We start from the raw sequence: 16,984 nt of genomic DNA, 5'->3' as shown, positions 1-16,984 counted from the left end.
AATTTGATCAAAAACTGGCCACAAGTTCAATTTTCTCATGACTATTATTAGTTATTGTTTTTCTGATTAAGGGCGTGGTGAGTATCAGGACAAGAACAATTTTAATTTTTTGTTGTTGTTTGAATGGATTAAAATGACCGAGGATGGCATATAACCTAGCTATCGCGTTGTTTTTGTTTTAGCGTTATTTTTTAAACCCTTATTTTATTCTGATATGTGTGTACTAAAATAGAACAAAATTAAGTTAGACCTATTTATATTTCTGATTTGTGTTTTAAATAGAACTAAATTATTCTATCCTCGGCGACTATGTCGACAGACATGTTCGTCGGCCGTTGCGATAATGTTATATCATGGTCAGCATGCATCTATTTTTCCAGTAGCATGCAACTTAAAAACAACAGGCATTCACTGAATTAAACAAAAGGACTAATTACTTATGATGCTCGTTGTATAACACAACACACGTATAATTGTATGTCACAAAAAGGTCGTTTCATTACCTGTTTATCATGTGCTGCGCAATATTTTCAGCAAACTTTCAGGATTTTGTTTAAAATTAATCATTCGGGATAGGAGATATAATAATTCCAAAATCATCTGTCACCAGAGAATCCTGTTTATAGTTCCTTTACGTGACGCATTGAGTTAAAAACCATAACGAGCTAGTTGTTTTTTCAGCGAGTGGTGCAAATAAGACATTTTCTTCAAGTAAAGCCCACGCAAACAGTAACAATAATACCCTAAAGGAAAAATGGCTTTCATCATTTGACTAACTCTAAATTACCCAGCTCACTGTTCCTGCAAGTCCTAAAATTCAATCTAAATTTACATAATAGGATTACAGCATTAAGGTCGTTCAAGTTAAACGGTTTCGCCTTGAGCATATTAAGCAAACATTGAAGGATCACAATACTATAAGGTTGCAGACATTTTGTGACTTCATTTTCCTTTCTTTCTTTCTTTCTTTCTTTCTTTCTTTCTTTCTTTCTTTCTTTCATTTAGTCTTTTTTACTTTCTTTCTTTCTTTCTTTCTTTCTTTCTTTCTTTCTTTCTTTCTTTCTTTCTTTCTTTCTTTCTTTCTTTCTTTCTTTCTTTCTTTCTTTTCTTTTCTTTCTTCTATTTCTGTTACTTATTCTTACTTTCTTTTCTTTCTTGTACCATTTCTGTTATTTATTTAATTATTTGTATATTTATTTATTTAATAAATATTTAAAAATATAAATATAATATTTTGTTTAATAAATGACAAAATTTTTATTTATTTTTTATTTCTGTTTTGTATATCTGTTTTCATCTGGCCTGTTGACTACATGGCCTCCAAGTAGGCAGTGCATGTGGAGCGAATGTGATGTGCTGGTGCTATCTTCAGTAGATAGCAGGTATTGCAAGGAACACCCGTACGCCTAGTATATGGATGACTGACAAGTACAATAGGCTGAAATGGAATTCCAAATATTTATTTATTTATTTATTTATTTATTTATTTATTTATTTATTTATTTATTTATTTATTTATTTATTTATTTATTTATTTATTTATTTATTTATTTATTTATTTATTTATTTATTTATTTATTTATTTATTTATTTATTTATTTATTTGGTCATGTATACTCTACATATTCGCCATGTTCTTGTTGTATTTGTATATCACTTCTAGTCAAAAAGAGTGTCCAATAGTGCAATTTTCCTTCCCGCTATGAACAAATTTGATATCTTTAATTTAAAAAACTTGCAATTAAAGTGCTCAAACGATATAAAGGCGCCGTGCAACACCTACTGAAAGCAATCGATCTTATATTCCAATGCAGTATGATGTGTGAAATAAAGTCTATGTACGATAATCTTGACTAAGTTAGGGGCGATAATTTAATGAGTACGTGGTGTGAATTAGGTGAAGCGAATAGCACTTGCACAATTTGGGCAAAACACGAAAACTAAACCTGGTGTTGCGATTGGTAGTTTATAGTTTTCCGATTTTGGAACTAAATTTGGCATGACGATAAAGTACAACCCGTTGTTTCAAATCATTTAGCTGATGATCGGTTAATTGTACATAGATAAAAGAATTAAAACACTTTAGTTCAACATTTCTAGCTTCTCCGCTCTTAATGTTAAACTGTTTCGACAATATATTTCTTTTTTCAATTACCAATCACACAGCAAAACAGATGGCGTATTGAAAATATCACGAAATATTAATACATCGCGGGATGTTATATTTCTAATAATATATAACTTAATAAACAAACAGAAACACAGTTTCTTATTAGAAAGTGTTAACATAGTGTGCCTATAATCATATTGTCCCATAAACCATGTCACGACATATCCTGTAAAATTGAAAGGACGTCGCGATAATTGCGTTAGCACTGATGTAAGGACACCGGATCGATGCCTATGACACCCCAATACCACCCATCTACTTACGGGCTTACCTACATCACTAAGATCAAAGTTTGAGGAGAAATTGTGCGTGGAAAAGGAATAGGGTAAATACGAGCGAAATTGCAAATTGAATTATACAAGTATTGCTAGCTATATAGACTTCAATTAAGGGAATTAAATCTTGTCCGGTATATGCGTTTGATATCAATACCCCTTAGTACAAGTTGTTATCAATTATTTTCTATAATAATCGCATATAGAATACAAGTGATTTTGCGGTGGATACATGACTTGATTGGTGTTTAGGGAAAACTGGTAAATAAGATTGAAGAAATCTGTACGTGGCTTTGGTCTTTTAACAACGTTTAAACCAGCCACAAGGCACGCGTATGTACACCACACCCAATCTACATGTTTTGTTAACGAGCTGAATTAATCAGGACTCAATTTGTTGTAAATCGCATGTATATAATAGAGAGGACGTATTATCAGGGTAAAAAGTAGGACTTGTAGGAGCAGCTAAAATATTGACATAGAATACCAAAGCAACCTTTTGAATTCGCACCAGTATTCTTTCGATTTATATGTAAATTTAGACCTAGGAATGCGCTGTTTAAAGAAAGATTTGCTTAACGCGACCTGTTATCTTCAGTAGATAGCAAAAAAACGTTGAAGTTAACAGAATATAGTATTGTCCGGCCAGTGGCCACACAAAGATATATCACTTAAAGTTCAGAGCATATAATCTACAGTTGACAATATTGATATACATGTACTTTAGGTATTCAATAAAACAAGATATTTTAACCAGGTTTATACCTTTAATGACATCATATAACTTAACATTAACGAAGCGTTCTTCGTGTCTTATGCCTTTCACAACTGTTTTATCCAATCTGTTCAATTTCATCCAGCATTTTTAAATCATTTAAGTAAACTGAACACACACGTAAAAAGTGGCAGTATCATTAGTTGTATAAATGCATTCAACCGTAAGAAATAAAACGTTCTCTTGAGAGATAATCCAATTGGTACTCCCTTTACGTGTAATATCAAATTTGATAAAATCACAAGACGCCTTGAGCTAACTCAACATAATATGGCGGCAGGCACAACTGTTTTATGTTTCGTCATTTTACATCATTGATATGTTCTAAAAATCATCATGTCAACCAAAGTATTACAACACACAAACATTCAATTTATTCGAAGTTTTTACATAAGAATAAAGATTAATGGTGTTTGCTAAAACGAATACAGTGGGTCATTTTATATAAGAGGTCACAAATGTATAAGCGGTGTCAAAAGCATCGGCGCTGAAAAAGTTAAAGATTCATGTTAAAATGGTTGCCAATGTATTTGTTGAATTATACCGACGCCTTAAGTCAATAACCTAGATATAGACGTGTTAGGAACATGTTATAGATGATGATGAAGATTCTAAAACATGATTTTTCATTTGTTAAAAGGCATGGTTTGTTATTGGAATAAATATGCGCAAATGTTATTTTCAATAAATTAATCTTCTAGTGCGAGCTGCTAAGTGCAATTGAACAAATTGATAAAGAGTATAAACATTAAAAAAGGACATTGACAAGAAGTTTATCATTGGATGCATGCTTAAATGTATTATGTATATTTATTATTTATTTTATTTATTTATTTTATTTATTTATTTATATTTATTATTTATTTTATTTATTTATTTATTTATTTATTTATTTATTTATTTATTTATTTCCAAAAGCAATCCTCGTGACTGATTTATTCATCAATTAATTTAAGCATCCAATCTGTTGCTGAATTTACTTGTTCTGATATTTTATTGTAATTAAACAATTTCAATATGACAATATCAAATTTGATCAAATAAAACGCACGAATTGTTTTGAATTATGAACATTTCATTTGACGTAATGGGCCAATGCTGTCTCATTTTTTTACTTTTTAATAGAACATTCATTGTAAATAGGACCAAATAAAATCATACATCAAACTTAGACAATTAAATTAATTAATCAAGTGATATATATCGTGCTGTGATTTGCAAGCTAGCAAGCAATCTACTTGACATAAATGTGACCAGTCAAGTTAGTTTGGATAATAATGAAAACAGTCTGTGCAGAAATTAAACTAATAAATAATAGAAAAATTAAATCAACTTTCCATTTCTTGAGATGCAAGGCACGAAGAAAGAAATGAAAACATAGGTGCGTGTCGTCGTCCATGTTGGCCCGTGTCGTGTCACGGAGAATCGGGGTATGTTGTTAAGTCTCTCCGTTCTGGTGACACAAGTCTGAAAAATACATGTTACGACACATGCAACATTACTATAAAATACAAGAAAACCATTGTAATTATATTACGGGTTTCTAAAATTATTAAGAACATAGTCGTACATCTGACATAACATGAAAGTATTAGGCGTCAAAAACTAGAATCTTATTTTGATTTCATGTTCTTGTATATTGTTTAACCTATGTTTCATGGCCGCCCGCTGTTGTCAATTCGTTCAATTTTGATGTATGAAATGTAACAAGTTTTTGTACAATGTGATTGCCATAAACAATCTCGAAAATTAATTTATTTGAAATATAATTAAGTTTGACGTATCAATTTGAGACCCCCTGCCCTTGACAATGTTCAACATGATTTAATTTATTTTACCTTTACACCCGACGAGACTAGCAACTAGTTGCTGATTTCTTTAATATCGAACACTAGTACACCCAGTAAAAAATGAATATTTCTCACTATCATATTCGGGTATAAATATTACACAAAATCAATGATTTGCAACTGTAAATCTATGAAGCTGTGGTGCGCTCGTCTGTAATAACAAAACCCAGCAAGAGACGATGGGTTGGTAATGACTGTGATTGTACAACACACAATGTTGAAATAAGCTCATCGTTTTCTCCAGACTTCCCAAATCGCTATTTTAACACCTGAATTGAATAGCCCGTTAAACAGCACACCTTTGCACCAGCTGTAGGGAGCAAACGGGTGCAAACAAATCGTTCCATACCGACCATGACGTCGTCTCAGGCAGGTGGGAGCATATATGGACCCAGCTCTGCGATGAGCGCATAACGACCAATTTCACTGTATGATTTTTTGTTTTTTAATCACACTCAATACATGCATACGTAGAAACTTATAAATTTTACTTATTGTTCTTTCCGTTAAAGAAAAGCTATAAGGATTAAAGATATGCCTTTCTTTTATACTTAATTCAATAACTTATTTAAAATTTTGTATATCATCAGCTAAACTATAGCAGCAAGCCAGTGTAGCTATTTCCCATGCACGTTGCAGTGCGTGCAGCGTGTGAGCTATCTACGGTAGATAGCAGCGATTACATGCTGTGACATACCTTGGAATTAATCCGTGTATTTTATTGCGTAGAGGTATAAGTTCGAATTTGTTACATGAAATGCTCCGTAAATAATATAATTTCCACCTTGTTAGCTTAAGCTGATCAACTTGTATGGAAACTGTAGCTTAATATGAAAGAGAATAACAATAACAATAATATTAAAAGGATATGTACTGCATGGTGAAATTTCTAACACGATCACATCTGTACAGTGATTTTAAGTTTCGAAAGAAATCACAAGTTACAGTCACTCACTCGAGAAAAATCTTTAGAATGATGTGTAAAATGATCATGATGATAATCTTTGCAACGTAATTGCAAACTTTTTATTCGGTGAATATCGGTGAAATATACAACGCGAAAGTTGTCGTTGAAGTCAGTGAGATCAAATTGGACCTCGCACTATTCTATCGCCTTTGTAAGAAAATCACATATTGACAATCTGCCATGTCGGGTATTTACTGCTGATTTGTTTTACGCCCTTCATAATGAACTAGGAATTCCCTACACAGAGATAAATACACGATGATGTTATCCAGTTTAAAAAGCTATTTACGAATGGTGACAAGTTTTTCGTCTCTCTTCGTCCGACAGATTTGATGTCAGGGTAGAGAAATGCGCGTTCCTATCTATCAAAGCCGACAAACTATTACTTTGATATCTGCGCCATGGGACTATACCGTATATCGGTAATGATAATAATAGGCCTAATTTGGATTTGAATTGACTATGATATGATAGGTCTTATAGGACTGACCCAGGTGGTTAGTAAGTGCTCTATATTATTGACTATCTGTTCCATCACACCATTTCAACGACATATATCCGTTTCCATCATAAGGCGTCGAAAAAGGGTGACAAATTCAGTTTCCAACATCATCCACAATATGGGCTCATTAAACCATGATTACCTTAGGTCATTTGTGTTGTGTTTTTATTTTGCAAAAAGTTGTAAAGCAAACAGTTCATTGACTTTGATGGCAGACGTTGTCGATAGTTGAACTGGACAAGGGACACATGAGCTTCATTTTATAGCTTTTTGTGGTGCTCTATACCATTTCGGAAAACACCCAACGGCGATCACATTTGGTTAAAGCCCATCTGTTGGGTTTAAAAGGGTTTACGGTGTACTATCTCTGTTATGATAGAACTCTCTATTATAATCGCGTTGAATAGACTTAAAATGCAATGTCATTTAGGTCAATTGTTTAAGAAATAATTAGCTGCAAATTAGCCTTTTCGTCACTCGGGTCGTGCTGCCACGCGCGTGTTACACCCATTAAGTACACCAAAATTACGCAAGTCTGATGTTTGGCTAACATGCTAAAGGAAATGCCAGAAATTGACTTCACGCGAGATAATGATTAATAATTATTTTGGTTGTAGTTATACTTTTGTAAAAAAACTTTGATTTTTAGTCTTATTTCAATTTTATTGTTGTATTTGTGTCTCATATGGTATAGCTTTACCCCAGAAAGATTATTGTTCCAATTATTAAAAGTATTTTTCATGCCCAAGTAAAGTATACAGTGTTAAGATTTAATTTTAGAATAAATATGAAGAAAATTTGATTCAAATAATTTCATCTCAGAGGTCTGGTTTCATCGATACGGCATACGAACAATTAAGCATGTAGTATGAATCGATGATTCGCCCCGCGTACTCGCCATGACATAAATTGGTGTATTGGTAACCATGCGTATCTGTGCGTATCCATGATATGTCCTTACCAAACAATAAAATAACTATCAGACCAACTCCTATGAGATCGCTCATGCAACTTGGCATATATGGAGACCTGATGGCATATAGACAAAGTTAAGAATTGTAAAGACAGATTAATAGTAGCCCCAGGGTGAGTTAGGGCTAGATCTCATGATATGTGACCACAGGGAGGGGTCAGAAATGGATAACATTAGTTCCACCTCAAGTACGAGCCTACGGGTTGAGATCAAATATACACACTGCTTGGGATATATACTTGCTTTTGAACGTGTGCGATACACGCGAATGTTGGTAAAGTGAATCCATATTGGACGCTGTGTCGCAGAGTACAGAACGCGACGGTCCCTGCGGACTGAGCTCGGTAAATGCCGAGCTATCCGAGTCCATTGAATTGTTACGCCTCCAGGCTACCTTATAAGTTATTCGTCTTATAATAAAGACTAGCTCTGGGCCATGGAACTTATCTGCTTATTTATTTACAGCTAATAGTGAAAACGAAATTAACCATTTTAGAACCAACATGTCTTGTATGTTATAGACCACTAGTTAACACAGTTTATTTGCACTTGAACAATGATATAATTTAATAAATATCAGACATTAGGTCAATTGTTGATTTAAAAATCAGGGAAGTATAGCATAAATATAGTAGATCAAAATCAAATATATATAGTGCGAAAGTACGGCCTTATTTCAAGTGTTTACTTTTAATTCAATTACACGAATATACAGTAATTTGTAGTGAGAGTTGCTATCTTCAGTAGATAGTAGAGCAAATAGACTGCGCGTGCCTGTAATTGACCCCAAACCTGATATGGATAAAATAATTCATAAGTGTTATTTAACAAAGTCGTTGTTTGCTATTGTCCGTTTAACAAACTCCCTCTCTTTTTATAAACTACAATATGTCAAACTTATAATATATTTGTTTTGTTTTTACAGACGCATGTTCCCAACATTCCGAGCCTCCTTATCTGGATTGGACAGTAATGCTAAATACATCCTCCTCATGGACATTGTACCCGTGGATGATACACGCTACAAATATCACAACTCAGAATGGGTAGTCTCCGGAAAGGCAGAGCCTCATATGCCCAGCAGACTTTATATTCATCCGGATTCTCCGGCCACTGGAGCTGTCTGGATGAAGCAAGTCATCACTTTTCACAAACTGAAACTGACCAATAACAACCTGGATCAACACGGCCATGTAAGAATTTATTTTATTGTTATACTTAATCAAATTATGAAAAACGCCAATATTCCATTGGCCAAAATATCTTTTATCTTGACAAGGTCTTGTATAACCGCAAATGCCCAGATATATAATGCCACATCATCACAATGTATGAAAAATAAAAAGCCAAATTCATCAATTTTGTCTGCGTAGGTCTAATAGATAATATGGAAATCTGATTTTGTGCCGATTTCCATTTTATTTTGCCAAAGATCACTTCGTAAAAGATCAATGTGATGACAAACTAGATTTTAGAAGGTAAAGGGTCCATTAGTATGGGGCCATTGATTAGAAAGCTATTGTTTCGTGCTCTAGTCTTAATTGTTACCCTAGTCATTAAAGGGTGGCTTTAAAACTCGACCTCCGGTTGATGGCGGTTGAACCGCGTTCCATCGTTTAGAATAGAAACCGGCGGTTGAGTTTTGAAGCCGCCCCTAACATGATACACATAATACAAAACACGTAATGTATCGATAAACGAGATTTACTAAGCACGCGCGTACCTATAGCCACTTGCATGTAGAGAAGTTAAAATTTGATACAATCTTTCAAACACTGGGTTATTTTCCTATGTATTCAACGGTAAAAGCTTAACTTGTGACCAACTTCGCCGTTTTTGAATACGACTAACATTGTAGTATTGAATCTAGATATGAACGATACGTTGTGTTAACTTTCTCATGCACAAGAATAGTGCTTACCAGCGATATGAAAATATTAATGCGATTCAATTTTTCAATATCCTTTATAATTAACTAGCAGCTAGGAAATGCACACATTAAAATATACACATGACACCTGATTATGCATCAAAAATTGTTTTTGAAATGTCCACAAGCCCGAGGGCCACATAATGTCCATCCGATGCTAGCGAGTTGACAATTCACACCTTAAGGTTTCTAGCGCAGGGAAGACGTGCCTCCATGCGTCAGATGATAAAATGTATAGTAATTATGACAGGCTTTTCCGACAAAACTAGCGTTACCTCAAAGGTAATTAAATATTCACGGTACTTGATTAGAAGACTATGGGAGAATGCAAAATAGTCACCTAAGTCATTACGTGAATGCAAAATAGTCACCTAGGTCATTACGTGATTAGGTTTTAAACGTTAAAAGGGAAGAAAAAAAGAGAAAAAGAAAGAGAAATTATGACAGGCATGACCCATTCGGTACATCTTTTAAAAAGTCGCCATATGTCCTAAATAGAGTATAAAGGTTGGTTTTAGAGACAGCTTTTTGTACTAGATAGAGATGCAAGAAAGAATCATATATAATGATACAATAATTGAAAGTATATCTTTTCGAAGCTGATTAGCAACCATTTATAACGCACAGATGTCCTCAATTCTGAAGGAAGCATTTATAGCTGAAATGACAATGATCACTATTCAACATCTGTTTTCATTTTGCATGTTGACTGTACGGCCTCCAAGTAGGCAGTGTATGTTGAGCGAATGTGATGTGCTGGTGCTATCTTCAGTAGATAGCAGGTATTGCAAGGCACACCCGTACGCCTAGTATATGGATGACTGACAAGTACAATTGGCTGAAATGGAATTCAAAATATTTATTTATTTACGTATTTATTTATTTATTTATTTATTTATTTATTTATTTATTTATTTATTTATTTATTTATTTATTTATTTATTTATTTATTTATTTATTTATTCTTGTTCTTGCTAGTCAGCCATACTTAACGTTCTGTGCGTACGGGTGTTCCTTGCAATACCTGCTATCTACTGAAGATAGCACCAGCACTTTGCATTCGCTGCACATGCACTGCCTACTTGGAGGCCATGTAATCAACAGGCAAGATGAAAACAGATATACAAAATATAATATAAAAAATAAATCGAAGAAAAAACATTCAGATTTACAGTGATTTGTTTATAGATTCACCTATTTGTGCCAATATTTACTCATATTCATTTTACCTCTTACTTGATAAAAAAAAGGATTCAAATTTAGCAAATCGAAAATTTTCCAAACATCAAGTAGAAACAGACAAATTCATAACTCTATAATACAGATCCCAATAAGCCATGTATTATGTGGCTCACCCACCCACCCACTCAGCTCAATCTTGTAACTTATACCTTAATCCTATTATGATCACAATATCCTTAGGTCGTGTTTAACATGTTAAGTGCAGAGGATATCCTGAGTGCTTAATGCTTATACATATCATCATTTAGCAGTAGTTTAATTTGGAGCAATGGTCGCAGTTTGTTATATGTTCATATTAAGGATTTAGGAAACATGCATTTCAGTTTCTTGTCTTTCTATTTTAATAATTTTGAAATATATAAAACAGTTTCGTCTTAGTTTTTCATATTTTGAAAGTCAGCTTTTTGGTGAATCTGGTCGTAGCAGGAACACTTATGTTTTTATGGTTATTCATAATATTGTGTTCACAGCATATAGATGCGTGTATGATCCCAAATGAATTGATAAATTGATACTCTTTTGATGTAACAAACTACAATGATTCCAAATTGTTGCTTTGTCCACGTGTATCACTTCACCCTAACAGAGCCTGGTCTATCAACATCTCGCTCGGACTTTCTTTAATAGAATCGCTGGTTCACCTGATATCAACATTCTAACCAAGCAAGCTTAAAATTGGTAACAGTAGCTAAATCGACAGGTTTTTGTATTTTAATTTCAAACACACGACGCATTAAACCAAAAGAATTTAAACAAAGGAGCAAATTAAAAATAATGTCGCTTTTCAAGGTTGTAAGGAGTTGCAACTTGTTAAACATCTGACCACGGCAGTTGCACGGTCAGGGTGCCATGTGCGCTTTGCGTCGAATATAACGGCGTTTCCAAAAGATATATGTGTGTGTTTATTTTGAAGGGTTTTTTTTGCTGGATGATTCCAGCGACCAGTTGATGTTTGTATTCTTTTTGTACGAAAGGGTGGAAGTTACACCTTTGCAGCCAGCTGTGTTAGGGTACAGGGGAATTGGTTGTATGCAGTCATGGTTTACGCAGCTGACTATTGTTGGTTTCTTCATATCATCCAAAATACTTATGATTTCCTGAGACAGGAGTCACTACCATCGTTCAGCCGGGAGTCCTGCAGGAAACTATGTTCAACCTTTGCCAAAATAACATCAAAGCTTTTATTTCCTAATTTTAATATTAACATACTATGCATGCACATGTTCTTGTGAAATATAGGCCCATCTTAGAAAAGGGAATTGTTAACACAGAATCGAAAGAGTTTTTATTTTGTTTTCATTTTCCGCTGTAGTCTCGTCAGTTTTCATCTTTGAGTACAATCGGAAATGAGAAACTAATAAGTCAAGTATCCCATGGTACTCGAATATCCTATATGCCATAGGAAATCTACGGTGAAACCTGACAGTTGTTGTAAACCCGCGCCCACATTTGTAGGTTAATTTTGATGCCACCAGGCAATTTCAGACACACTCCAGTAACAAATTTAAGCATCGTTAAGCCATTTGTTCTTTTAGATTTTTCTTCTATTATCATTACGGAGCTATTATTTTCTCTTTGATGGCATAGCTCTCCGGGGCTGCGCATAAGGCTCTGATTGATCACTATACTATCCTATGACAACTGTGACAGAACTTTTGGCCATCAGAGCTAAGGGATAGGGCTCCCGTTATAAATTCCCCCGAGGCCTGGATCCAATGCCCCGTTGAGAATACTTTAACTGTGTATGATACGGTAATCACTTTCGCTAGGACTCGTCACAGCCCACTGACTGCAACCTGTCAGCCTCTGAGCTGGGCCAGCTTTTCGTTGTGATGCCATGCTTGCCTCTCTTTCGCTATCTGTCTCTAGTGCAATGCTTTGGTGAACTAATAGCATGGCCATCCGTCAAACTATCCAAGACCGACCGCCAAGTGACACGGTTTGCTAAAACTAAGGATACAGGGATGGTGGGTTGTTGGTGGCCGGCGCCAAATAGAATTCTAATATTTCACCTTAATTGACCTATAAACATCCTTTATGTATAAGCAACCTGCTACAAAATTTAGTCAACCGGCAAGAAACCACAAATAAAAATACATCTACAATCTCCATTCTTTACTCTACTCTCTTTCCACTCACTCTTACTCTCTCTCACCCCTTCTCTCTCTCTCTCTCTCTCTTTCCCGCGTATCTTCTTCGCTATAATAAGCTTCATTGCTTTAAAATACAAATAAAGTATTTTTAAATGATTTTGTTTGTGCTGCACACAACACCCCCACCCTGAGCCCTCCCTTACTCAACCCACGTGCATCCCCAAACTTAGATCACACAATTATACTTCATGGTATTTTTTGACACGCGGTGAACCGTAATCAGGAAAACGCACTCTGTAGCTTACTTTGCTTCTATGTACAACTATATGACGTAATATATAGTACTAAATTAGTTGACGGGCCACAAGCATTAAGAGTAATACAGAAGCTTACAGACTGGATTACAAATGCATTCCATAGGTTCTATGTTCCCACATACACCCCACCCCCCACACCCCTACACACCCCAACACATGACATGCACACACCCCTCTAGCTTGCTTTGCTTCTATGTACAACTGTGACGTAATCATGGTAATAACTAAATTAGTTGACGGGCCACAAGCATTAAGCGTAATACAGAAGCTTGCAGACTGGATCACAAATACATTCCATAGGTTCTATGTTCCCACATACACCCCACCCCACACACCCCCACCACATGATATGCACACACCCCTTCATACATTAATGCGCACTCAAATTTGACTGTCTATACACCGCGCAAAGTTTGTAATACATGACGTTACCTGTCAAAAAAAAAAAAGGTACTCTTTGCCTTCGTTTTTTCTTGTTAAAGGTTATCTTGCTTTTTATTGGAATGCATACATGTCGTATTCACAATAAAATTGTGCGAAATCTGGCTGGCGATGTAACCGTACTTACAATACATTTGTCTAGCGATGTCATTTTACTTATAAATTGCCAATTAATAAAATACAACATTCTAAAATAATAGCAAACTGGACTGCGCTCCTGCTTTAGTCTTAGTGCACCTGGGGCACGTATCTGTGCAAACTATAGTCAAAATAATTTCAAAATAAATCAATCGTTATCCTATCAATAGATGAATGGTATTTGAAACAAAAACAATTATAAATAAATCAACAAAAGATTACCAACGCTTGAGACCACAAACTTAACCCGCCCATATACCACAGATGGGGTATTTCCACCTTTGCGTGTGTGTTGAAGCGTATGACGTACTATTCTATCCATAGCTCTCGCTACATTACCCCGGCCTTTTAAGCTTCATTTCCCCCCTAGTTTGATAGTATCCTCTCTAGGGACTCTCTATTATCCAATACGTAAAAAAACGTGCTCAGATAACATCAACAATTTTTGGCTACATTCAGATCTCACTAGTGTGACGAAAAAGAACAGTTGGATTTATGGGATTGTGGTATAGGGTAATGGGGCATGGCAATATTGATGCGAAAAATGAACATATTTCATATACCAGCCAGCGAGGAATGGATTGTCGTTAAAATTTAAGGATAGCACTTTTCTGAAAATTAGCCCTGCTTTTTAACAATGTTTTTTTTTAAATTGAAAGGAAAGTACCGTCTTTAAATATAGAAAACTTAGGATTTCCAATGCCTTTGTAGTCAAGTTATCTCTGGACTATATGAGCGGGATGCGTGGTCCAACTTGGTAGAATTATCAGATAATAAACTTAGAATTTATATAGTAAATCACATTTTCTCTCACCGGATCCTCAAAAGAATTTCATAAAACTAGAGGGTATTGTTGCCACCAAAACGGACAATGGGGATGACGCTGACAATTAGAATAGCAGAATTTCACCTCCTGGTGATTATTATTATCCACACAAAAAAGACATTCATAATCGGCATCTTAAAAACCCCTTTTTCTATAAATAAGATAATTATTTAGTTGGATAATATTAATTGAGATAACGATAGGTTAAACAATTGGCCACCCCCGTAATGGTATACGAGGTCGAGCGAAAAATAGGTATTAAAATAGGTGATAAATTAATTTCATTAATTATCTAATCCGCATAACCTATTAATTTGTCTTAATTATTAAAATGAACAATGTGTTCAAGTTTGTTCTCTTTCAATTCCATTTCATGCTCATGCTATAGTCTTATTATGTTATTCTTTAAAAATTTCGACTCGGCAACAATTGTGAACACATTGTAATTTTATCTAATGATACACCTTCATATACATTTATATTAAAGTAATTAACAAATCCATAATGATGTCGATAATTACTGTAATAGCTGTCGTACAATTATTCAAAACCTTATTATAAATTTAATGCATTTCAAATTTTCTTTGATCAAAAAATGATACAAAAACTGAAAATCGGTTTTGCCTTCTTATATCAACAATGATATTGCCTTTGATGAAGCGCATATAATTTTTGATTATAAATTGAATTAATATTCAACAGTTGGTTCCATAAGGCCACACAGATAATTAATATCGATCTTATATTGGATATTGACAAAATATAATGTGCGCTCTTTGAATTAGTGGTAAGGACGTTATGATTACGCCCTTATTATGATATGTATCGATGTATTTAATAACATAATGGTATTTTAACATTCAACTGTATTACAATTATCAATCATTAAATCTTATTATAAAAGACGCCGCCTTGCCTGATGAATTGAGTTATTGTGGAATATATGAAAACCCTATCATGACGAAGTAGGCAGTGCATGTGGAGCGAATATAAAGTGTTGGTGCTATCTTCAGTAGATAGCAGATATTGAAAGGAACACGTACAGATTTTTAACTATAAACTCGAAATTAGTTCTTTCAAGCAAAATACTCACCCTGTCATGTATGTAAGTTAACCATGTTAACAATGACCATTTTAAACATAATCATACGTGAAACGTTCCACAAGTGGTATAAATTATTTATCATGTGTATAGCTAACAAACAAAATAATAGATGTGATATAAATGATATTTGTCATCCAAACGTGACTTGCTATTATGATACATGCTATATCAGTTCCATTGAGATCAACAATGTAACAAGTTCGTTGCCCTAAAATAGCCAAGTGCTAAATAGGAGCTAAAACTTTCCAAATTCCGTTGTTTTTAACAAGTTGGACATTTATTTATCAATAAATAAAACACACGCAGGACACCTTGTAGCGACATCTTGATTTAGTGTACGCGTGTCTGAGTGAGGTGTTCATCGAGTGAGTACAACACAAACTGAAGATTTTCACAACTCTCGACCTGGTACCATCCATCGTCACCAAGTGTATCTGCCTAAGCGAGAGTTAGTTGATAATACTCTACCAGTTAGCGTTAACCGATTCACTGCGCAAACATATTCTAATCTTTAAAAAAAATGTTCATGTATAAACAAATTTCATGTATAAATATGTTATGGGGTCGAACTTGATGAAAAAAAGCATGGAATAGGATAGTAAAACTCACTTTATAATATCTTAAGTCATAATCATGTGAACATTAAAATATTGTGTATTTTAAATGTCAGTATTTATATACGAGTATATTGTGGCACTTTTATAAAGAGTTAAATGCATACCTGTCCAAGCAGAATGTGCTGGCATGGTGAAATAACGGAGAGAAAAACAACAGTTTGCCGAGAGAGCTAGGGTGAAATTTGCCAAGTTTATCGACTGGATATAACTGCAACATGTGCTAATGTAACAGCTATCTCCAGTAGTAACGATTAAAAACACGAAGCAGTTCGATTTTATCGAGGAAAGGAGACCTTGAAATATTTAGGAGAGACAAACTATTGGAAAAAATAACATATATTAAAAAGAACAACTGATTTTTTTCACACATTCCTCGCCAGATTTGCGTTAATCTCCGTAAAACTCACAGACTCCATTTTGGGTACTATTGAAAGTTTAACAACAAATTCTACCAAGTGTGAAATTCAAATTGTGAAAACATATGCCCCGTTTTATCTTCTGTATTTAAACAGTGACATTTTAAGTGTATGTAATTTGGGATTGTTAAGAGTAGAGTTATAATGGTATTACCAGATTTTCTTCTGTATCAAGTTGTAACAAAAATATCGGAGTATAGGGAACATGTGAAAGTCATTAAATCACGCCCGCTCTTTGATGGTTAGGCATACGATACTTGCTGACTGATTTTCACTTAAGTATTCATGGGAAAACTCAGTCGATTCAAGAGCTTCATATCATTTGGCAGACAATTATGTTTATGTTT

The 16,984-nt window shown here is 34.4% G+C and overlaps 1 protein-coding gene and 1 long non-coding RNA gene across 2 annotated transcripts in view; both read left to right on the top strand.

Annotated features, from left to right (window-relative positions):
- Window positions 1-16,984, top strand: part of LOC140151059 (uncharacterized) — a 525,069-nt gene that overhangs the window by 351,213 nt on the left and 156,872 nt on the right. The window lies entirely within an intron of this gene.
- LOC140150992 (uncharacterized) overlaps window positions 1-16,984 on the top strand; it is a 40,324-nt gene that overhangs the window by 8,750 nt on the left and 14,590 nt on the right. The window contains exon 3 of the mRNA XM_072173182.1: window positions 8,438-8,705. Within this exon, the coding sequence (XP_072029283.1) occupies window positions 8,438-8,705 (268 nt within the window). The remainder of the gene's footprint in view (window positions 1-8,437; window positions 8,706-16,984) is intronic.

Source organism: Amphiura filiformis, chromosome 1 (genome assembly GCF_039555335.1).
Source record: "Amphiura filiformis chromosome 1, Afil_fr2py, whole genome shotgun sequence".
Classification (NCBI taxonomy): Eukaryota; Metazoa; Echinodermata; class Ophiuroidea; order Amphilepidida; family Amphiuridae; genus Amphiura; species Amphiura filiformis.
The sequence above is the reverse complement of the archived record's forward strand: the minus strand, read 5'-3'. Positions and strand labels throughout refer to the sequence as shown.